Source organism: Sander vitreus, chromosome 10, assembly GCF_031162955.1.
Source record: "Sander vitreus isolate 19-12246 chromosome 10, sanVit1, whole genome shotgun sequence".
NCBI lineage: Eukaryota > Metazoa > Chordata > Actinopteri > Perciformes > Percidae > Sander > Sander vitreus.
The window spans coordinates 32,350,609-32,375,525 of NC_135864.1; the positions used below are offsets into that span (position 1 = coordinate 32,350,609).

Genomic DNA, 24,917 nt, shown 5'->3' on the forward strand with positions numbered 1-24,917 from the left:
ATTGCTTACTGTGACTGATTACAGATCTCAAGGTTTCATTTCTGTGTTAAAGTTATGAGGTTGATTTAAAAAGATGAATTACTTTGTCTCCTGAATTTAATCAGGCCTGCAGGATGGTTGGTAGTGAAACTTAAAAACATCTGCTTTCAAAAAAGGTCAGCATAAATGTTAAGTATATGCAATTTGCAGTTAATTAATTTCAATTTGTGAAATAATTAAGAAAAACCACTGGTGTTAGTATTGGCCAACTGATTGGAGCATTTTGATTCCTGACTACACAAAGAAGTGACATCATCAGATTGTCTTAAAGTGCTCATATTATGCTGTTTGGCTGTTTCCTTTATTGTGTTATATATGTTTTTTGTGCACGTTATAGGTGTATAAAGTGAAAAAGCCCAAAGTCGCCCCCCAAAGGGACTTACCATCTCCAACAGAAAACACTGTTCACAAACTGCTCCAAACAGCTCTATTGTAGTCCAGCCTTTACTTCAGAGACAAACGTGGTCACTTTGGAACACGTTATAATGCTCGCCTAGCTGCTAGCATGGCACGCCCTCATACTCTGCTTCTGACTGGCTAGTAGTCCTTACCTAGGTACTGTCAGGACACGCCCTCATACTCTGCTTCTGACTGGCTAGTAGTCCTTACCTAGGTACTGTCAAGACACGCCCTCATACTCTGCTTGACTGGCTGGCAGTCCTTACGTAGGTACTGTCAGACGCGCCTCACTCTGCTTCTGACTGGCTAGTAGTCCTTACCAAGGTACTGTCAGGACACGCCCTCATACTCTGCTTCTGACTGGCTAGTAGTCCTTACCTAGCTACTGAGCATGTGCGACTCCCAACAAAGATGGAACAGAAGTGAGAGGTCTCACTCTGTAGCTAAAACAGAGAGCTCAACACACAGGGTGAAAAGAGGAGCTGCAGCAATGTGCAGTATGACAAAAATATGGTGTTTTCTGAAAATTAAACCATGTAAACCTATTTTGGTACAACCTCTAAATACAATTATGAATCTGAAAATGAGCATAATATGAGCACTTTAATTTAGAATGACACTCGTGTTCCATCACTGAAAAAGACAGAAAAGACTTGTGATACATCTCACTATAACGTTTTAGCAGTGATCCAACTGATAAATGTCTTGGTGCCGTCTGGTGTCAGACCAGCATGCAGTACTAGTAGTTTGGAATTTGTGGAACTGTACATTATGACTTCTCCTGGTTGTTGTTGTTGTTGCTGTCTTGTGTCATTTCAGCCCACACAGGTCGGGCACAGTTAGGCGCAGGGCACATCAGTCAACCAATCAGCTAGTATTAAAGCATCCACGATTTAACATGATCAAATCCGGCGAGTAGAGCTCATTCATCATTTGATCCCAAACAAACTTTTGCTGGTGAAAATGTTTTTGTTTTTTTTCCTCTCTCTCTTTCTCTCTCTCTCTCAACATCCTTGGCTGTTCCATCTCAGCTGAGGGAAATGATGAACCCTTTGCTGGAGAAATGATAACTTGGGGAAAGTGGAGTGAAATCCCATGGCGTGCTGCACATAAACCAATCGTATGAACTGAAAAAGAAGCAGCTCTGTGCAGCTCTCTCAGATACACAGACAGACATACGCATCCACATTAGCCTCGTCTACACCAAAATACACATGAATAAGTGTACTGTGTGTGTGTGTGTATATATATATATATATATATATACATACATATACACACACACACACACACACACGCATAGAGACTGCATAGTCCTCTTCAGAAAACAACCAAAGCATCCATCTCCACTCTCTCTGAGTGACTCCTTGTCTCTCTATACGTCTCGTGCTCTGATACCTCAGTCTATTTCTTCATTTTGAGGTCGGCCTCCATGGCGCTACGGCGCCCCCTGGTGCCTCCGTCCTGCAGCAGAGAGACAGACGAGGAGAGACGGGGAGGAAAAAGAAAGAGAGACAGCCAAAAACAAAAAAAATGTCACATGAGGATGTAAAGGTTCAAAAGGTCAGTTGGGCAGAGTGAAGGGAGGCCCTGCTGCGGGCCTCCTCACACGACTGAGCTCCGCAACAACAACAAAAACACAGCACAGTCCACCTCGGAAGGCTTCCTCCCCAAATGAAGAACAGAAAACAGACCGGTGATGATAAAAAAAAGAAAAAGAAGGAAGATTTCAAAAGAAAAGAAGGAGAAAAAAAAATTAGAACATGCTAAGACATGGACAATCGCATGTAAACAGAAAAACACAAGAAACCGTCACAGGGTCATGAACCGAACGTCGACGAAAGCTTGGGTGATGAAAGGTTACTGGAGCCTGGGTGTGTGTGTGTGTGTGTGTGTGTGTGTGTGATGAGGATATTGGGTCAAAACAGAAAGAAAACTTAAAGTTTATGAGGGGGACACAGACAGTGTTCAGAGAGGTGTTGGGGTGGGTGTGTGTGTGTGTGTGTGTTTATGGTGAGGATATTGGGTCAAGACAGAAAGAAAACTTAAAAAGTTTATGAGGGGGACACAGACAGTGTTCAGAGAGGTGTTGGGGTATGTGTGTGTGTGTGTGTGTGTGTGTGTGTGTGTGTGTGTGTAACTGTCAGATAGAAAGAGTGAGAGACAAAGAGACCCTTTAATTGTTATCCATACCACACATCTATGCAGTGGAGTCTGGCTGGCCACTGATGGTCAGTGGTTTTCTTCAGCACTACTGAATATTTAATACTAATGCACCAACAACACCATGACAAATTCCTTGTATGTGCAAAAACATACTTGGCAATGAAGCCCTTTCTGATTCTGATTCTAACGTTTTATTGGTCGGAACGAGACCAATAAAAAAAAAAAATGAAACGGTCAGAAACAAAGTCTGACATGTCTCAGGTTAAAGACGTCGCATCATTGTGCAACATTTGCAAGTTGAAAGTTGTGGGGTTGGTGCTTCTGTCCGTCTGTCTGGCAGAATATGATCGGCCCACTCCCACAGCGTACTGATGAAGCAGATTAGAGTCAGAGGGCGGTGGCGCTTTACTTTGGCGCAGCGCTCCAAATTAAAATGATTCCAACTCTGATTCAGTTTCTGCTGACCTTTTCAAAGTGCAACCCATGAGAGAAGAGCTGAGTGTGACGTAGTGAGAAGAATTTGGCATATACCTGTGCTGAGCTTTAACAAAAGTATCTGCGCTGTACTCTGCGCCTCACCTCGTCAGTGTGACTTCATGTGGTGGAATTGCATTTTTCCGACTGTTGATATTTGAGGCCAATACTGATATAGATATTTGGCAGTTGAACCCGTGTGTTGTCCTCCCGTCGACCATGCAAACATTTAAAATGTTCAATGTTTTGGTCGTCTTTTGACACTTTTGTCGCTCCCCCCCCCTCCCCGATGCGTTTGTCACTTTTTCAGATGTCTTTGTTGATTTTTTTCTGAGCCTTTTGACATTTTTGTGTTGTTTTCCCCCACGTTTTTGGAATCTTTTTCCGACATTTTTGTCACTTTTTTTCAATGTTCTTTTATGATTTCTTTCCTCAAATGCTATAAAATAGAATAAAACACCCAAATTCAATGAAAGTAGTCAACTTATCATTTATTTTACTTATAAAAAGCGTTTTTTTTTATTTTTTATTTGGTTGGAACAAACCCAAATTTCTGATATAGAAACTTTTTGAAATGGGTCAAATTTGACCCGAGGACAATAGGGTTTAAAAAAAAAAAAATAAATAAAAAAAACCTGAAAAATGGTGGTACTTCCTGGTGGACACAACTATGTAATGGTGACACTTTGTCAATTTTTTTTATTGGCTGACATATACACCGATAGCAACTTATATCTGCAATAAGCTAATATCGGCCGATGTATCGGCTTGGCTGATTATTCATGTTAAAATAGGTTTTTATAATGACTTAAACCCTTACTAGTTTTATTTCTAGAACTGTTTTGCTTCCTTTAATGCCAGTAAAACAGAAGTGAATGGAGAGAAAGAAAAGAGATGAGAGGTGTAGACAGATGTGTCCAGAGTGTGTCCCGTCGTGTATGTCAGTGTGTGTTTTGCATTGAGACAAGCGTGTGCGGAGCATGGCCTGGTGGTTCTGGTGAAATCTGAGGGAGAACCTGAATACTTACAAAGAGAGAGAGAAGGAAAGCAGGAGAGGCCATTGGGACACTGTCCTGTAGGAGGACAAACATTGGAGTGAGAAAGAGAGAAAGAAAAGACACACATGTGCGTGAGAAAGCAAGTTTCATACAAGTCTGCGTCAAAGACAGAAGCACGGCGAGGAAAGAGTGTCCATTTGACTGCCACACGCACGCACACGCACACGCACACACACGCCTCTATGAAGAATACCAGACTTTCATTCAGTCATAGCATTTCCATGAACTACAGATGTTATTATTTTTTTTTTTTATATTGTTCAGTTATGTACCGTTCTAAGAAGTATGTGACTGTCTCGTTTCAACATCAGCTCGCTGTAGAGAAACAGCTGAACAAAGATTTAAACATTTATTGATATTTTTTAAGGTTTTTCCTTTATCAGAACAGCAGAAGAGGGACAGGAAATGAGGGTGAGAGATGGGCTGCTCTACCAGGTGAGCTAGATTAAAACATTTATCACATTTGCCTTTTGTCAAATATACTCTCCATTTGCAAAAGTCCCCCTTACTTCTGGACTTCCCGAGAAAATGTTGCAAATTCCCAGACATTCTGGGTCTGGACCTGACATTTCTTTTTCTTTTTAGATAATTTTCTGGTCATTTTAGGCCTTTATTTGTATAGGACAGCTGAAGATATGAAGGGGGAGCGAGAGAGAGGGGGGGGGATGACATGCAGCAAAGGGCCCCAGGGCAGAGTCAAAGCGGCGGCAGCTGCATTGAGGAGTAAACCTCTATATATACACACCAATCTACCAAGTGAGCTCCCCGGGCGCCCTGGAACTGAAATTTCTACATCCTATGATACTCTGAAAATGCCATGACCAAAAGGAACCCTAATAGACACACACTCAAGACCCCCCACCCCCTGTTAAGAGAACACACACACACACACACACACACACACACACACACACACACACACACACACACACTATGAACACTGCAGACAATCGCAGACAAACAGTTGAGTCAGTGACAGGCAGATGCAGACAGACAGAAGTTAGTGAGGAGAGGAGCAGCCGACAGGCAGGACATGAATCAGCAGGGAAGTCAAGACCAGAAATTACTCCACTGAAGCACATCGTAGCGAGCCGAGACGAGACAGACAACTGGCACCGAGTTGACCGCATGTCTCAAGTGTGCCGTGTAGTTTGTATGATGCTGATGTGAATGCAAATATATTACATGTAATCAGTGCCAAGTGTCAGCTTGCATCCCTGGCTCTGCAAAGTCACACTAACATTACGCTGAGTGACGATAGGCTACACAATAACTAATTGGTGAAGCACAATTCTGTTATAATAATGAACAGACTTAGTTCCAAAAAAAAAAATTGCATAGAGGTTCTTTTAAATGTATATATGAAAGTAGCATGGATTCAACAGACGTGATGTACAAAGGTATACTGTTTAATGTAATGTCGAGTAAAATGTCAGCTTCTTTGCAGAACAGAGGGAAAAATGGTCAAGTTAGATTTATTCACATTAGCAAAATTGTCTCATATTAATGGGAGGAAATAACACACATTCTTTATCAGTGGTGATCAAAACTGTCTTAGGATCAAGTATACAATCTGTTATAAATAGTGATACAGAAAGAAACCCAAACGCCAAGTCAATCCAAAGGCCCTGCATTTATGATGGTCCTTTCAATCTATTAGAAATAGTTCAAAAGGACATACATTTTGGTCATCATGACATGTAGAACATTAGTCAGGTATCTGCTGAGACATGTTTTGGTAAAAATATGAGAACCCCTCTGACCGTACGGTCAATTCAACAAATCTGGGACTTGAGTCCACAACTATGGCAACACGGTTCTCTACTGACAGACTGTGTGACATATCCATTCATTCATTCATTTCTTTCCACAAACCATCACTGACCTGTTCAAGAGACATTCTGCTAGGTAACAGGAATGTTGTTACTGGACGATGTTTTCCTTAACATACTGTATATTTATGAATCTTCATACATACATATATTACATGACGTCAGCCTACAGCAGCAGGACAATAGATGTCATTAAACTCTAAAGCTAAGCAAACAACATGTTCAAACCTTTGACACAACCTTATTATTTCTATATAAGAACCTTTGTAACTATATCAATGGGAAATGTTAAGTCATCCACTTTGATCTGTTCCCTGAGCTTCCCCCCCTGTAAATAATCACATTAATTAAAAGGTGCACTGTGAGTTCCTGCATGGTTTCAGCGCGATTTCATTTTTGTCTCAAATCATAGGCATCTCTCCTTGATCCGCTAGCTGCCTGCCCCCTCAATACACAAAAAGGAGACAACACAGGGGTTGTAAACGTCAAACAAACACTAGAGGCACAGGCTGTGCACCAAAATACAACAAATGCAACCCCCCTCCCCCAACCATCTTGTCAGTGATTGGCTGGAACGTGGTTTGTTGTATTTTGGTGCACAGCCTGTGCCTCTAGTGTTTGACGTTTACGACCCCTGTGTTGTCTCCCCAGCCGGGCTTTTTCACGGGGTGTTCAGGGGGCAGGCAGCTAGCGGATCAAGGAGAGATACCTACGATTTGAGACTAAAATGAAATTGTGCTGAAACCATGCAGGAACTCATACTGCACCTTTAAAGCCTTGCACACCGGTGTTTTCAGGTATTCTGATTAGACCTCTTCTCTGGTTAAAGTTTGAAGGGTGGAGCTACTGCTTTCTGAGATCACTCCATATACTATACAAAGTGTTTAATAAACACTCCAGAAAAGAGGTTTATTTCCACAAAGTCAGTGAAAACACCTGAGGGAGTGGACCGTGGCTGCGTAAGGGCTACAAAGATTGAGTCCATGATTTTGATAAAGTAGCTCCTCCACATCCCAACATTTCTTCCTGGCTCACTGTTGATATTTTTGACACTCAAGAGTTGAGTTTCCAACATTAACAGTGACATCTTTGGAGTGGGAGGTTTATACAGTGCTTTGTTTCACACCTTTAAAAGGGGATTCTAATTTGACCCCCAACAAGTCGCCCCGACCCACCTTCTCAGCCGGCTCTCCTGGCTTACGGTTTCCCTCCCTGCCGCGGAGGCTCTTGGCCGAGATGGCGCTCTCCGAGGTCTGCATGATGAGCTGGGTGGCCAGGAACTGCTGGACGTGCTCCAGGACGTCGCGCTGCATCTCCAGCGCCATGTGGTACACGTCGTGGTCCGACGAGTTGTACATGACGGCGTTCTGGAACATCAGCATGATGTCGCGCTGGAACTCGGCCGTTGTACGGATCACGCCGGACTCAATGTTCTTCTTAATGGCCGACAGGTCCATGGGTCTGGAGCAGGAAGGATAGCGGGAGCAACAAGGGACCGTTATTTACTATTACTGTTATTACACTGGTTAACAAAGATTCATTCCTATTGGCTGCAAAGGAGAATTTTGGTGCGGCATGAATGTAATTCCATTAAAAAAAATTCAGAATTGACTTTGTCATTGTACGTACATACAACGAAATTAAAAGTGCTAATCTATGGTGCAAACATAAAAACAAACACACATTCAACTAAGAACATCAGATCAGAGAATGTGAAGATGGTAAAAAGATTAAAACTAGAGTGAATAGTAAAATAGTGAAATAATTTAGTAAAATAATTTATTAGTATTGCACATTACATAAAGTGCAGGTGCATAGCAGCATAAGTGAATGAAAGTGTCAATTGTTTTTTCTTACTTATTGTGCAAAAAAGCAAGTGAGTGCACGTGTGTGTGTGTGTGTGTGTGTGTGTGTGTGTGTGTGTGTGTGTGTTCTTACCTGTGTACGATGCTGTGGTAACCAGGCGCGATGTCATCTGACACAGGCTGCAGGAAGACACTGGCATACCTGAAAGAAACATGAATTCATAAAACATCACTAAAACAAAACGGATTGATTAAATACTATCATGTTGGAATGTAACATTTATAGAAAAAGTCTCCTGCTATTCGATGCCATGCAACAGCTCATTACAATCAGGACAACTGTGTGACAACCTTAAAAACTGAGGCTCTAAAAAACGTTGACTGCGAGATATTGCTAAAGCATTTTGGCCAACGAAGACTTTGATTCGTTGTTGAGGTTGAGGCACTCCAAGAAGCTCCACCTGTGATTGGCTGCGGCTCTCCACACCAGCATGATGGCTTTCTTCCAGATCTTTTGGGCCTGCACTGCCTCCTGGTCCTCCCCACACGTAGATCTGATGCACACAGAGAGGAAGTGAAGACAGAGCGGGAATGAAAAAGAGGATTGTGACGTGCACAGTGAATGGAAAACAAGAAGCAGAAGATAAATCACAAGTGGCAGAGAGGCAAGTAGAGAGAACTAACACACTGTCAGAATTTGTACGTCAGCAGCCAAAGAGTGCTTAGCTCAGAGAAATGGAGCCCTAATCTGATTCACAGGCCATGACATGAATACTCATGACAAATGCCAGCAAAGCTTTATCTAGATTTAAAGCAGCATTTCTCCTAAAACGTTTTGTTTGTTAAGGACTAGGGGTGCAGGAAGACACTGGCATTATTCAATCATCAACGATCCATCCATCTTAAAGAAATTAATCATCTTTAAGATGCGCCTTTATTTTGAAATTCCCACTTTATATTTATTTATTTTATTAAAAAGAGTAGTTTGCAGGCGCCCAGGTAGCTCAGTTGGTAGAGCGGGCGCCCATATATAGAGGTTTACTCCTCGATGCAGCGGCCGTGGGTTCGACTCTGACCTGCGGCCCTTTGCTGCATGCCCCAAAAAATAACAGTAGTTTGTTTGTAATTTAAATGTCTGGAAGAGCTTAGTTGTTAAATTGTCAAATCATATTTTAGTTGCTTTTCGTAAATATATATATAAATATAATTGATTGTGTTAAAAAGGCTTATGTATCGCCTCGTATCAGTCGCAGGCCTCTGAATTGAATCAAAATCGTATCGTGGAAGACTTTGTGATATCAGTAACTATTGTATTGTTGTCCAAAGAATCAATAGAATATTGTGTGATGAGAAAAGGTGTGATTTACAGCCCTGGTAAGGACAGGGGTTAGCTTAGGACATGGCCCTGGATTCACACAAGCCACTTCACCCAGTAGATAGAAATGGTTATTACGACACAATCGTCACAGTGCTTTCTACAACCATGAACACATGTGGACACCTACAGCTGGGAAGAAGAGGCCGGGCTGCTGGCCAGTGAATCGGCTGTGTAGCGCTGGGAGGGCGGGCCATAACCGTCCTCGCTCTCGCTGGCTGCGCGCTCCACCTCCGACAGATAGGGACCCTCCCCCTCCCCACACTCCTCTTTCAGCTCCATCCCTTCTTCTGGGTCGCCCTCACTCCCCGCCTCCTCTTCCTTCACCTCCTAGAATCAAGAACCCACACATTAAGTGAAATTACTGTTTTTATAGAGGTTATGCATGTGTGTACGTGTGCATAAATCGGTTACCTTGGACTCTTTCCCAGAAACAGAGCTGTCCTCAGAGTCTGTGGGACAGAAATGAGAAGGGGATTATAAATATATAAGGATGATTTGTGTGTTTTTGTGTGTGTGTGTGTGTGTGTGTGTGTGTGTGTGTGTGTGTGTGTGTGTGTATGTGTATGTGTGTGTGTGTATGTGTGTGTGTATGTGTGGTGTATACATACACCACCCACCTAGGCAGGGCGGGTTGGGCTCCGGCTGGCTCCATTCCTCTCCTTCACTCTTGACCGTCGCGTCAGTGGCCTCCTTCACCGCCGCCCCCTCCTCTGTGATCTCACTTCCTGGTGCACCGTCGTCGGAGGTGACATCACTTCCGGTCGCCTCGGGTCCCTCACAGTTTCCCTTGAGCCGTTGTTCTCTTTTAATTTCCGGTTGATTCTGGGTCTCCATGCCGGGAGGAATCAAGGCTGACATCGCGGCCACATCCCGAGGCTCTTGTGTGGGATCCGAGTCTTGGAGCGTGGGTGCTGGGTCTGAAACCTTCAGCTCCTGGGTCTCCCAGGGGCCGGGGAGGGTGTGTCCTTCTGACACGGCCTCTTCACACAGAGAGAGAGCTGCTTCCACCGCTGCTGCATCTAAGGCCTCCACTGAGTCATCGACCTGGGAAGGAAGAGGGAAGGACAGAGACAAGAAGACAGAAAAGTTGGTGAACTAATACATAGCCAATATTATCTTATTGATTCAGGAAATGTTGTCTATGTTACATAATGATGCACTGGGAATTGGCCACAACAGGTCAAACATTTGATTTTTTGTGATGCACGAAACAAACAAACAAATGATAAGACATCTGAAATATTGATTGAGTAAATTGCATACTTCTCTACATCATGAACAAAAGGAAAAAAAAACCCAAGGCCTCCAAAAAGGGAGTAATCATTAAACAAATGAGCAGTGGTGGAATGAAACCAAGGCCACGTCCACATGTACCAAAACGATCTTCTTTTTACCCGTCTTCCCTGGATTCGTTTCAAGAATAGTTACGTCCAAACGGATCCATTTGTAAATGACTCAACGCGCTACTTCATATTCCAGGCCTATAGGCGGTGCTGTTTCTGCTACAGAAATTCACCAAAAAACGGAGAAGAAGAGCATCGTCACTTCCACTTCCCATCATAACATGACTAGACTATAACGTTCTCTTAATACATCCATGGACTATAATAACTTTCACCACTGCTCATTTTATAAAGGCCTCCGCAAGAAAACATGTCTTTGTTTACATCGTATAATGTGCTGTTGGATTGCTTTTTATTTTGCAATTCTGTCTGCCATTGGACATGATTGCAGCGCACAAGCTGGCAGAGCTAACGTTAGCGCGCCAACGTTAGCTCTGCTAACTAGCTAACATCGGCAGTCAAACAAACATCAATGATCCAATGTCTTTTTGATAATCTACATGTTTTTCTTGCAGTAGCCTTTCTACAATAAGCCGTGCTAAAAGTTACTATAATCCGTTCAAGAAGTTGATAAACAGACAGATTAGCTAGCTAGTTGATAAGTTGTCTACTTCCACTTTATAAACAGATAACCATAGCAGCTAACGTTAACGTAATGTAGCTGCTTTAGCGATGTTTAACGTTAGCTACATAACGTTAGCAATACATCTTGTGTAGAATCCAGGACCGGCAGAGCAGAGGGAAGTGTCAGGGAGCGGAGACATTTATTTAGACAAGTATTTAGATGAAGTGAGCTTGTTTGATCACGGAGATGGGATATGCTCGCCTTTGAGTGTGTCAGTGGCCGTGGGTAAGATGTCGAGGGGTGTGGCGATAACATCATCGATACGGACGTATTCGCCGTCCAAACGAAGCCAAAAGGGAGCCGTTTTCGAATTTTTTCACCCTAGGACCAGGTTTCAAAAAAGTGCGTTTTCAGGCAGTGCATTTACTGGATTCGTGTGCACGACGGGCCCAAATGATGCTGAACACGTGCGTTTGCACCAAAAAGCGCCTCCGTGTGGATGGCCCCTAAGTACATTTACTCAAGTACTGTATTTAAGTACAAATTTGAGGTACTTGTACTTTACTTGAGTCTTTTCGTGCCACTTTCTACTTCTACTCATTCATTTCAGAGAGAAATATTGTACTTTTTACTCCACTACATTCATCTGTTACAGCTTTAGTTACTAGTTACTTTACAAATTAGGATTTTTGCACACAACTACCCAACAATATAAAAGGCCTATAAGTACAGCTGAAAGATTAGCCGATTGAACACAGGACTGTTTGTTTCCAGTTTCTAAAATGTGAGGATTTTTCTGCATTGAGTACTTTTCCTGATGATACTTACATACTTTTACTTAAGTAACATTTTCAGTGCAGGACTTTTACTTGTAACAGAGTATTTTTACAGTGTGGTATTAGTACTTTTACTTAAGTAAAAGGATCTGAATACTTCTTCCACTACTGCAAATAAGTATTAAAAAAACAGCAAATATCTCTCTTTGGTATCCAGTCTAAAATTACAAAGTCTGGTGCTTAAATGTGTTTCACTCTTGCAATGTTGCCATGAATCCATTAGGCCTCCTGCACACTGGCTGCGTGGCGCGAGTGTGGCGTTTCTGTTGCGTGGCGGCTGCGTGGCATTTTCTACGTCTTTGCACAACAGAAACGTGTCTGACGCAGCGCTGCTGCTAGCCTTGTCTGTACACGTGTATATGGGCTAGTTTCCCATAAACAAACATATACTGATTTGATTACAGCAAAGACATCGTCGGCAGTATTGACGGCAAAATAGGCGACAGAATATTTCGTTCTGTATTGACATGTGCAATATTTGAAAATCGATAATTATTATTATTATTTTTTTTATTACATTTATATCTGCATTTATGTCAAAACCTAGAGACTTTCAAACATCAAAATGTCATTTATTAAATGTAAATGTACATCTTTTGGTATTCTATTTTGCCTGGAAACGCTTCCAACACACTTGCGTGTCTCGTGAAAAATAGGCGTCGGTCCTATTTCTAGCATGCACGCGTTTTCAGCGCGGCTCGAGCCGCGCCTGAGACGTGCGTGTCACGCAGGCAGTGTGCAAGCTCTAACCTGTTAAGGGAGCCGAAATAAAAACGGACACGCCACGCAGCTGACACGCTCACGCCACGCAGCCAGTGTGCAGGAGGCCTTACTCCTCCACAAACTGCTGCAGTAATATGTTTTCTGTCGAACATATTCCCCAATTAACATAAATAAAAAAGCCAACCAACTCTGATCCTGGTCATGTTTGCCTCTTTAATGGTGAATGATACAAACTGACGTGGAGCCTTTGATAAATAAGCACCGTATGTACCTTCTCCTCTATGATGGCGATGATGTCCCCTACTGTCTCCAGGTCCAATTCGTTTCCCATGTAAACAAGGTCCTCCACCAACCCCGTCTCCTCGCCGAGCTCTACCTTCACTGCAGCTTCTGCTTCACCCTCTGCACACACACACACGTATGCACACACGAAATGAATGCATGTGGCAAGGAAACGCACTTGTACACTGAGCTACAAAAGGCCGGCTCCTTCCTGTGAGTCGGGTAAGGTACTCGTAGTAGGAAACAACAAGTGTGTGTATTTGTGTGCATGCAACAACAGTTATGCAAAGTGATTTTACCTGTGATGACCTCATGACCAGGTGGTAAAGCAGTGGCTGCGGTGGCTGTCTGTACTCCATTGGTGAGGCTTCCAGTAGAGTCTCCCTCCCCAACCTGACATCAATCAATACAAGAATAACACAAAAGTGAGGTTTTAATCTAGTACTGCTATGATTTTGATAAAATTAACATTAGAATAGAGAATATTAGAATGTTGCAGTAAGATCTGCTGTCTGTGAATCATTGCTGCTTTAAGGCTCTGACACACCAACCAGACGACCGACCGTCGGCAGAAAAGGCAGTCGGACTGATCAGTCTCCCCGAGTTGAGTCAGATAACATGCAGAGCCGCGCTAATCTGTATTTGTCGCCCACAAAATGAAAACCTGCAGCTGATTGGACGAACGCGTCACGTGGGTCTGGCTTCTCCCGAATTTCAAAGCCAGACCATAATGGCGGCTCGTTCGGAATACGATCTCGTATTTTACGAAAATAATTCACCGAAATGGGTTTCTGAAAACATTTTAAGCGAGAAATTGGCCATGCAGTTGCTGAATCTGTCTGTATTTCAGATCGACAAAGGTCAGTTTAAAAGATTTTTGTAAGATTTTGAGAGGCGTTCATCACGCTCATCCCTCTCGTCATTTCCGGTAGTTGTTCATCGAGTCCGACTGCCCACTGGCCGATTCAACAAGTCAAATTGGCCCAAATAAACGCCGACGGCTCCTCCTCCGACTGACGACGGCACGGAACACACCAAACAGACTCGGGTCACCGACCTCGCCAGACTGTCCGACGGCCGAGAATCAGGGGTTGGTGTGTGAGCGCCTTTAAAAAGTCAACAAATCAGTGAATGGTGCATTCACTCACATGTAATAATATAAACTCTGTGTGAATGTGACAATATCCATAAGACTGTGAGCTAAAACAATAAGTCTTCTGCACAGCCAATCATCGTTATCTTCAATGATTTCAAATGAATATTCCATGATTAGTAACATTCCTTTAATGTGTGTTTATGGTGTATATCTTTGAGGCGTTTACAGGTCTTGCTTGTTGCTTTATATGATTTTACATAATTTCCAATTGCTGGTATTCTCGCGGGTCTGAATGTAATGATGTAAGCTAAGCTGGCTCTCACCAGGCGGGGGCTGGCCGAGATGAGGTTGCCTTTCTTCAGCAGTTCTGACAGGAGGGGTGAGGGCGGCGGCGTGGCCTTCTGGGTGAGGAGCCTCTTCTGTGGCGAATCATCTACTAGAGCGGCCAGGCCCCCATCTTTGGGCCCTGGGCCTGGAGCATCCGTCGCTGGTAGAAACACTCCAACCCCCTGGGCCTGGCAGAGGCAGCAAACAGTCAGTGAGAGTGGTTGGCAGAGACTGCCAAAAACACCATCACGTGAGGTGATCTTTTTCCGTTGTCTCATAATGAGACAAAATAAACTAGTCGGAGATACACAAAAAGCACTTTTGTGGAGTCTACAGTGCTGATTTCAATCTCAAGATATTGTAAACAGACACTACCAAGACTTTCATTTGACCAGAGATGTTGGTGTTGAATTACAGTTTATGTGACAGCCACCAAATCTACTACAGTGAAGCCTGAATTATACTTCTGTGCAGTACCTGAAGTACAGCAACAGTGAGTACTAATATGTTCCGTGAAATGTATCTCATCACTGCTAAATGAGTATATAGACCAAACGCTGTTCTACACGAGCATGTTCTTACAACTGAGTGGGTGGTGGTGTCATCGGAGGCAACGCCTCCTGTATCCATGGACTGTGTGGAGACCGAAGAGTCAGCCTGAGAGTCCATGGTGGGGGGGCTGGCACCCATGGGAGAACGTACAGTTACACTGGGCAGACGCTTAGGTGTGTTTTTCATCACCTGACGAGCTGTGATGGACGGAGAAGAAGGGGGGGGGGGGCGAATAAGAGAGAGACTTAATCAATCAATCTGTTTTTGTTCATGGAATCAGAAGAAAAAAAAAACGGCACAGAATTTAGGAGAAAGACATCTAGTGAAAGCGCACAAGTCAACCAAGCACATCAGAGAAAGAAGTGTCTTAATAAGTCCCTTACAAGTAACACGTAATACAAAAAATATTCCAAGAAGAGGGCAGATTTGTTGCATAAAAGCCCTCACTGGAACATAAATGTAAAGTACAATTTCACAAATGTTACATATAGGATATCGTTATTCATTAAGACTGAGCAATGTGTACATTAGGGTTTTCTTTGTTCTTAACAATGTCATAAACCTGTACAACACTGCAAATTACTATGATGTTTATGAAATGTTTATCTTGGCAAAATAGCAGATATTCTCTTTGTAAAGCTCTCGCACCTTGAAAAGCCGATGTGAACCTAGTGAAATGTATTATGTTATTTATCTCTATCACAGCATGCCAGCTCGTGTGGGGGTATGACACAATTGAAACACCTATCGTAGAGAGAAGTAGGAATTTCACATTAAACACCCACACGATCCAAGATATTTAGATTTTTTTGTAGAGAAATGACAGTGTTCACCAGGGGGCCTTCCCAGTGTGCAACACGGAGCCTACCTTGGTATGCTGTTTCTGTGGCTCTCCTCTTCTGTTCCGCTTCTTCCTCAGCCTGCTTCTTCTTTCTGAGGTTCACAAAAATCACACAGTTTAACAACCTGAGAAGATGGTATACAGGGTGGTGTACAGTGTGCAAGCTCTAACCTGTTACCATGGGAGCCGAAATAAAAACGGACACGCCACGCAGCTGACACGCTCACGCCACGCAGCCAGTCTGTCCCCGGCCTTAGACACTCAGTAGTTTACTCTACAGTGAGCAGTAAATGAAGATTTCTGTCATTGATTCATCGTCTTTGTGTGTCATCACTGACAGGTGATGAGTCACACACGGTGATTTTTGCATCTATAAAATGCAACGCTGTTGTTAGAAAGTGGCTTCTATACAATGGACACTACTTTTTGGTTTCATTGTGGAGTTTTGGAGGTAACTATTATATACAGTACCAGTCAAAAGTTTGGACACGCTTTCCCATTCAAGTTAATAAGAAAGCGTGTCCAAACTTTTGACTGGTACTGTTTATACACATGTACACGCTCCGAATTCAGACACGCAAATAAAACGGCACAGGGTAAATATAGTGCACTACATTATTAAATAAGAAGTGATTTCAGACTTTGGCCTGAGGATTTACTAACCGCTGTCTGTACAAGACTAAAATGTATCATGTATAGTTAGGATCATTTTCTTTGAGGAAATCTTGTCATGAACTAAATGTTGTACACGTTTACATTTTGACAAGATGGTGATGTCCAATCAAAATTCAGGAGATCAGGATCACCAAAGTTGTTAAAATCCAACTGGAATTAAATTGCATTTTGTGTTATTATTTTTTGCTACAGCACACAGTACATATCTGCTCAGTAAATGATGCGTTAGTATCAAACACAAGAACTGATAGGAGTCCTACAGTGTGATCTCTGCCCACAGCTCCTTCAGCTGGGAGTCCATGTGACCCGTCTGGATCAGATCCACCTCCTTCTTCAACTTCCTGTCAGGACAGAAAGCAGAGGGGGATTACCGGTCACGCCTCGCGGTCAAACGTCTTTTAAGCGATCTTCTTTTTAAGGGTCTATGTACCTGTACTGCTCCTGTGTGTCTCGCAGCAGTTTTTTCAGTTCCTCTATCCTCTCAGTGGTTAGCCTACGAACGATGACATCTTCGATGGTTTCGACCACCTCGCCCTTCTCACCGCGCTTACGCCTGCCGCATAGGAGGGCACAAACACTTTAAGTCAACTCACAAGTATGTTACCCACGTCAACAATTATTATTATTATTATTATTATTCTGCACACAGGCGCGTGTCTACGTCTGTATAATACTGACTTTGGTGCTTCCGTGGCCTCCAGCAGCTCTGAGTATTGTGAGGCACAGTGCTGAGAAACGGAGAGAATATTTGTTATCCTGAGGCCCATTTTGCAGAGCTCAGCGGAGTTATCTGCTCAAAAGACAACTGGAGAAAATGTTATGGAGGTTTGTAGCTTTCTCACCTTCTGTGAGAACCAGTCAGGTGGACGGCCCGGCTCTGAGAAAGGCTTGATGGCTCTACTTACAGACACCCTGGAAAACCGAGAGAAATTCAGAGAGAAATGCATTTGGTAACCGAAGAAACGCATTCAAGTTAAGAATAAATTCAGATACGTAAAATGTACGTATCTGTACGTATTATGAAAAAGCATTGGAACGGTTCATTAAAAATATAAACTGCTTTGTAGTAGTATGCCTCAACAGCTGTCAAAATAAATCTTATTTCAATTATTTTTTGAAAGGGAACAGCTGATACAATAATAAAAAAAAAAAACAGGTTGACACTGGTCTTCTCATACAAACTGCTTATTGATTGTCAAGGACATGTAGCACCACTGAATAAGAGCCTGTCACCATTCAGACACCATACATTGCCCAAGTCTGACCTCTAGTGGTGAGAATTAAGACAGATTTAACAGGACATACTATTGTAGTATTTTTGCACCATGCCCTAAAAATTGGATATATAACCAGATAATGTACGTGAGCTAATATGTTAAATTTTAAAAGAGAAAAACGTTCAGTTAGCCAATTACATGAAATAAATCGAGTGTGAATTGATGGGTTGATGCTCTTTTCTTGTTAAAGGGGAACTATGCAGTTTCCTTAGCTTAATTTACCTTAACTGAACAGCTTCGTTGTCATTGGAATGGTTATATGACTTTTTTTCGGGTTGAATGGTGGTCGTCTCGCTCCCCCCTAGCGCCTGTGAGTGGAAAATACACCCTTGCAACTTTCGGCCGGCGAGCCGGCGGCCTCAGCGTCTGGCGTGATATCAGGTCTCGCGATGTAACGAATTGCTTCACGGCACTGCACACATACGCCCATTCAGGAACCGGCTAACAAGGTAGCGATGGAGTTTTTCACATTATGGTCATGGCTGAGACGGCTAAAAAGAAGCAGAAAGCTAGGAAAGCATTGTCAAAGAGGAAACGGCAGACCGACCGAGCGAGGAGTCAGCAGTTATATCTATTCCGAAGCTGTAGGGGGAGCTCTATAGAGAAACCTGCCAGCAAAAAGCGAAACAGCGAAGAAATGGCCAAAACTGCATAGCGCTCCTTTAATGAAGATCACAGTTGTTGAAGGGTTGGTTGAGAGGTCAAAGATACTTGACTGGACTGATTTGTTTGCAGTAAAAAGCATATTTTTTATATACTTTGATTTTATATTTAGATACTTTCTTTTTTTTATATCTTTTTTTTTTAATATGGAGATAGTATACTCTTGGGTGACTTTCTATGTGTGAGATGTATGGATGCAGAAATCTGATAAACTGTGTCTGCTCCCTTTTGTAAATAACAAAAACAGTTGAGTAAAGTATAGAGTAGGTTTTCTTCTTACCAGTTTTGGTCGCCACTCCTCATAACAGAGGAGGCCAGGCACAGTTTCTCCCTGACTGACCAGGGCTCTGTTGGCCCTACATTCAGTATCTTGTGTTCTGTGAATAAAGTACAAAATACAGTGAAATCATAACATGTCCAGGTATTCTTGGCAGCGGGACATTTCTAAGAATTTTTTCCACTGAAAATTAGGCCCTATGTTCCCACATTTCCTTTTTCAGAAATTTGTATCAGATTTTATCCCCCTAACCCCAACATTCATCCCGGGCGTTGTGTTTTAACCCTAACCCTAAAAAAATTTGTGGGAGGATAGGGCTTACATTGAAGGGAAATGTAGGAAATGTAGGAATACAAGACATTTTGAAAATGTCCTAGAAATGTGGGAACATAGGGTTGTCGGAACATAGGGCTTAATTTTAAGAAAAATCTTAGAAATGTGGGAACATAGGGCGGACCCCATGGCAGCCTCTGGCTTGTAACTAGCTAACTAAAATGCCTTATTTCAGGGCACAAACAATGAACAATTAAAGTCCACACATGATAACGGCAAACCGTAAGCCCATTTTGTTAAAACAGAGGTTTTTGCTAGACAGACATCGTACTGAGTTACAGTGTCTTCTGTCAGAGCAGATACATGAATCTGTCTTTCATGTCAAATTCTACGTTAACGAGCTAGCTAACGGTCATCAGGATGAGTCTGTTTTGTTTTTTGTCAAGAAGAGTAACGTTAATTTGTTTAACATTACTCACGGTCCTGTCCCTATAAAACTCAAATAAACCATACGGGCTGAGATGTATTAATGATGTAAACGTAATAAATATGACAGCCACCCGCAGCCGCGCACCTTAAGGTTTTATTGTTGTTATTATTATTATCAGTGTTAGCTAGCTAGCTAGCTAGCTAGATTGTTTACTAACGTTAGCTTGTGTCGTTTTTTAAGATGATGCTTCTGAGACTTATTGTAGCACTTCGCGTGTTTCTTTCAAGTGCTGGGGCTTAAACTAATATGTTGCATATTAGTTTTAATATAGTATAAAAATAGTTAGAAGCCATGGTTCTGCAGACAATAACATACACCAAGCGTTTGGTAATATTTAAACAGTAACGTTAGCTTAGCAATGTTGATTACGGGGGACACTTTCACGAGACACACAGCTACACGGTGTACATTTTATCAAGCAACGACGCTAGACGGCTAGAGTGCAACCGTTAATGTAATACATCCATGGGTACGTAAATTAACCGCAATGTTTGGAGTTTGTTTACGTTACTGTTAGTTTTGCTATAAATCACGAACAAAATCGAGAAAGCGTTTGGAAATATTACTCACTGCCGATACCGCTCGCCATTTCTTTTGTGATAAGGCCGCGTACACAACTTCCGCCGGAGAGGTTTTAGTGGTACACACAGATGTTACGGTGAAAAAGGAAAAAAATGTTTAGGCTACGTTTGACAAACTACAGCTGCAGTCAGTAGAGCGTTAAACTAAATATATAAAGGGTTCTGTTTGGTCCCGAATTTAGTTTTGCATTTTTTTTCCATTTTAAATTCCAGTTAGGCATTAAAGCTATATTTTAATACTTGTAAAAGGTTGATAGGAGGTCCTTCTGTATTTATGTTGTGATTGTTATCTGCTGTGTCTTCCCTCTGTGTTAACACCAGGGGCCATCCTAAGATCAGACCTTTAGGGGGGCTCGCCCCCTAATGAGAACGTGACACAGATACAGTGCCTTGCAAAAGTGTTAACTCCCCCTGCTAAATCACTAATTTCACTGAATAACCAACCCGTTCTCATTCCAAACTCGTAAAATAAAGACGTTTGGACAGTGGCTGTCAGCGTCTGATGCGACAGAGACGGTTAAAGTGACTTTGTATTTATTGTGTTGCAGCCTGGTAACTCCTGGTAACTCTTCCTCACACTGGATGTTTCCTGATCTCTGATCACACTGCTGATTCTGCTGATGAAGTATTTTATGTTCTGACTATTTAAATCACTGCTAAATCACTAATGTCACTGAATAACCAACCCGTTCTCATTCCAAACTCGTAAAATAAAGACGTTTGGACAGTGGCTGTCAGCGTCTGATGCGACGAAAAAGGCGTCTTTCAGCGTGTTTGTGTAACGCACCGGGGAGAGCAGCAGTTAGATAGGATTTAGAGAGTAGTATGTAAGGGCGAATTTCCACATAAGGAGGTTGGTTGGAGGGTTGAAGGGGTGGATGGGTCAAACACAGGACTTTCACCCAGGAGAGCGGGGTTTGCATCCCACTTGTCACGCTTGCTATAGTCGTCTTTTTCTTTCCTCCCGCGTGTCACAGAACCGTACGCCCACCCACGACCCTTTCCTAAACCCAACCGTCCCGTAGTTCCCGCGTGTCACGGAACCGTACGCCCACCCACGACCTTTTCCTTAACATAACTGCGTCAAAAGGGACGGCAATAGTCCCGACCAAGCACGTTTACTTAAAGCGCTAAAGGAGACTTTTAGCGTCAATAAGAACGACAAAGGCACCTGACCAAGCGTCCATATTTTACGAGATGAGTGTGAGAACGTGTTGGAATAACAATGAATGTATTTATTATTGCAACAGTATAAGATAAATGCTAAATATTAAACATATGAAAAAACTATGAAAGTCCCTTTATGGACTACCAGAATCAAATTAAATGATAATGAGGTGTAAACAATAAATAAATAGAAAATAAAACTTTCCTTGACTGGGTTACAGGTGCATAGCATTGAGGACAGCGACACAGGATATTAAACCTGTTGTTTGTCCTCTGTCACTGACAGACAAGTTCACACACTCTAACTTGAAGCACTAAAATTGATTAAACAATCATTTGTTTTTAATTATTGTCATTTTTAGGGGGGCTGAAATGAAATTTAGAAAGGGTCTAAAATTGCCACTGGTTAACACCAACCACATGTAAACCAGAAATGTCACAGCAGACAGCAGATGCTTGTTGTGTCTTGCAAGAAAACCAGTTGTGAGTTGGTCTGCTGTCAGGATTGTAGAAATACGGAGGTCGTGAGTGGAAGTTTTGATTTATTGAATTACTTTCCACATTTTCTTTATGCATATAACTAGACAAATTATATTTTCTAAAAAATGTTATCTGCCTAAGCGATGGTCTGAAAGCCCTCTCTACACCGTCAGGAATATAATTCTGGTAGAGACATACAACATTTTTTAATTTAATGGGATCTTTTTTTTATTTCTTGTTTGTTTAAAACTCAAATTTAGAGGGTCCTGTGATAAGATCCAGGAATTTTGGACCAGGATACATAATAACCTATGTCAGATTGCAGGGACCCAGGTTCCATTCAGCCCAAGATTATTTGTTCTGGGAGATGGGTCAATCCTAAACACACACACACACACACACACACACACACACACACACACACACACACACACACACACACACACACACACACAGGTTCATTTCTAACATACCGCTCCCTCAGTCTTGGTGGCTGTGTGCACATACTGTACACTCTCTCTCTAACACACACACACACACACACACACGTTTACACATATATACAAATATTTGAATTAGAATAAAATATAAACAATAAAGCAGAGAATAAAATACAACAAACGTAGCAAAGTAGCACTAAAGGATGAAAAAAAGAAAAAACTTTGTAATGTTTTTTTTCCAAGAAATATAGGCTATGTGCTGTCAGTATAATATGAGTGTGCCAATATTACATTTTTTTCCGATCGCTATGACAATTTTTTTCAATACTTTTAACAACTTTCCTAAACTCTTAACACAGTTAGCACAACATTCGTCTGTGTAGGCTATACAATTAACACATTTCTTGTTGCTTTGACACAAAATGCATACGGTTAACACACATTTTAAATGCTTGAACTTCTTTTACACACAAGCTCCACCAAGACCAAAACAATGGATTTTTATTGCCAAATTTGCAAATGCTTTCACACTGTATGTCAGAACAGATAACATCATGTTCTAAACCTAACGTATAGGCTAAAGTCAAAGTGAACAGCTATTCACAAATAAACACAAATATACCATCTGCATTTTATTCCATTGCTACTGAGAAACAGCTGATTGAAGCTATGCAAATAGATCAATCACAGCTGATTCCCATCTAGGAAACACACTCAGGTGTTGAGGTTCTTTCAATCGCATGACCATAAGTTACTGTAGTACATACAGTAAAAGAGGACCTATTTGGGCTGATTTTGTGTGGAAAAGGAACAATAAAGATGAACACAAAGAAAGTCAGAAAAATTGTTGCACGAGTGAGAGGAAGACGAGTTGAGGTAGAGGATGAGGTGGAGATGAGGTAGAGGATGAGGTAAAGGATGAGGTGGAGGATGAGATGGAGGATGAGATGGAGGATGAGATGGAGGATGAGGTGGAGGATGAGGTAGAGGATGAGGTGGAGGATGAGGTAAAGGATGAGGTGGAGGATGAGGTAAAGGATGAGGTGGAGGATGAGGTGGAGGATGAGGTGGAGGGTGAGGTGGAGGATGAGGTGGAGGATGAGGTAGAGGATGAGGTGGAGGATGAGGTAAAGGATGAGGTAAAGGATGAGGTGGAGGATGAGGTAAAGGATGAGGTGGAGGATGAGGTGGAGGATGAGGTAAAGGATGAGGTGGAGGATGAGGTAAAGGATAAGGTGGAGGATGAGGTGGAGGATGAGGTAGAGGATGAGGTGGAGGATGAGGTGGAGGATGAGGTGGAGGGTGAGGTGGAGGATGAGGTGGAGGATGAGGTAGAGGATGAGGTGGAGGATGAGGTAGAGGATGAGGTGGAGGGTGAGGTAGAGGATGAGGTGGAGGATGAGGTGGAGGATGAGGTAGAGGATGAGGTGGAGGATGAGGTGGAGATGAGTAGTCTCCCAGTCTGAGGAAAGAACCTGCACTGTAGTCTGCTGCTACTGTACAGTAATGGATACTTCTGACGGCAGCAGGTTGAACAGGCTGTGGTGGGGGTGGGCATTGACCTAATTCCATTACCACGTGCATAAAAATAGATAGATAGATGGATAGATGGATGGATAGATGGATGGATAGATAGATGGATGGATGGATGGATAGATACTTTATTCATCCCGAGGGAAATTTTTCATTATTTCACAAAATGCAAAATGCCTCACGTCTCCTTCAAAATGAAAAACTGCATTCAGAATGCCATAAACACATCTCAAAATGAACACACTGTTGTTCTAAATCTAAAGCTCTTTTGTCTTTCATAGCCTATATCGACATTTACAATGTTCTAGAGAGAAAGTAATCTGCTGAGAGTGGTTGAAAAGTGTACTGTAAACAACAATGTAATGTTACAGTAAAACAGAAAATATTTATTGGGCAAAATATTACGTTTGTAAGAGTAGCACAGCGTTGTATACAGTAGCATGAAACAAGAAAATAAAAGTACAAACATATGTAAACCAAAGGTATCATTTTTAGAATAAAGAATATGTGTGTGTGTGTGTGTGTTTGTGCGTGCTTGTGTGTCGGGGCGGGGGGGGATTGTATGCAAAACAAATTTGTAATGCTGAAATAGTCATTAGATAGTTGCATGCAGTATGGACGCCATTCTAAAGCTACTCAAGATGGGCTTCTCTCATTGGTCAATCTGTGGTTGATCACATGATGAATAAGTGTGGCCCTGAGATGGCTCTCCTTCTTTCTCTTCTTCCCTCCTCCTCCTCCTCCTCCGCCTCCTCTTCCTCCTCCTCCTTGTTGTCGTCCCCTGCCTCTCTCTCCTCCTCCCCTTGCTCTCTGTTCATTGTTAGCATCCATTGTTCACAGGTAATCTGACCTTTGACCTATGTATAGGCCTATACTAAAGCAGTGATTGGTTAGTGTTCAGTTATGACATAATGTGTTTGCACATGTGAGGAGTGTGTGTGTGTGTGTGTGTGTGTGTGTGTGTGTGTGTGTGTGTGTGTGTGTGTGCGCCCTGGTAAATAAGTGTAGCATTTTGATTGGTTGTGTTTAGAAAAGAAAAAGCAAGTCACTTCCTGTTAGATGTTTGTGTCTTAGGAAGAGAATTGTGTGTAATGTTTTGAAAAAAGTGTTTTATGCAATTGAAAACTGAGTGAAAGGCTGAGAAATAGCTCATGGTTTTGGAGATTTGCTGTGTAGTTTTGCACTTTGAGTGAGAGGTTTCAAAAACCGTGTGACATATAAAGATTTTGTGTGTAAGAAGTTGAAAAAACCTGTAATAGAATTGCTTGACAAACAAGAAAAGAAATAATATACTTTTAGAACAATAACAGGGAATATGTTATAAGATTGTAGATGTTATGACCAC

At 42.2% G+C, this 24,917-nt stretch overlaps 1 protein-coding gene across 4 annotated transcripts; it reads right to left on the reverse strand.

Moving 5' to 3' along the window:
• Positions 1-1,026: 1,026 nt before the first annotated feature.
• Positions 1,027-20,001, reverse strand: brd8b (bromodomain containing 8b). 4 transcript variants are annotated; one of them, XM_078261178.1, is made up of 18 exons: positions 19,942-20,001; positions 18,612-18,708; positions 17,234-17,303; positions 17,070-17,119; positions 16,822-16,944; positions 16,652-16,732; positions 15,744-15,808; positions 14,906-15,072; positions 14,320-14,511; positions 13,200-13,293; positions 12,890-13,020; positions 9,769-10,195; positions 9,563-9,600; positions 9,279-9,478; positions 8,235-8,327; positions 7,907-7,975; positions 7,144-7,429; positions 1,027-1,902 (listed from the first exon to the last, which is right to left on the reverse strand). In XM_078261178.1, exons 1-18 carry the CDS (start codon positions 19,958-19,960, stop codon positions 1,843-1,845), a joined length of 2,262 nt encoding a protein of 753 aa, XP_078117304.1. In that variant the 5' UTR covers positions 19,961-20,001; the 3' UTR covers positions 1,027-1,842. The 4 variants fall into 4 exon arrangements, with proteins under 4 accessions (XP_078117304.1, XP_078117303.1, XP_078117302.1 ...); XM_078261177.1 differs by having other exon boundaries at positions 9,760-10,195; XM_078261176.1 differs by lacking the exon at positions 1,027-1,902 and having other exon boundaries at positions 5,530-7,429.
• Positions 20,002-24,917: the final 4,916 nt, after the last annotated feature.

Coding starts and splice junctions, on each gene's coding strand:
- brd8b (XM_078261175.1), bottom strand. Junction 15,809..16,651: donor CTGTGGGCAGAGATCACACT/GTAGGACTCCTA, acceptor TGTGAACCTCAG/AAAGAAGAAGCAGGCTGAGG. Junction 9,601..9,759: donor GCCCTGCCTAGGTGGGTGGT/GTATGTATACAC, acceptor TCTGTCCCACAG/ACTCTGAGGACAGCTCTGTT.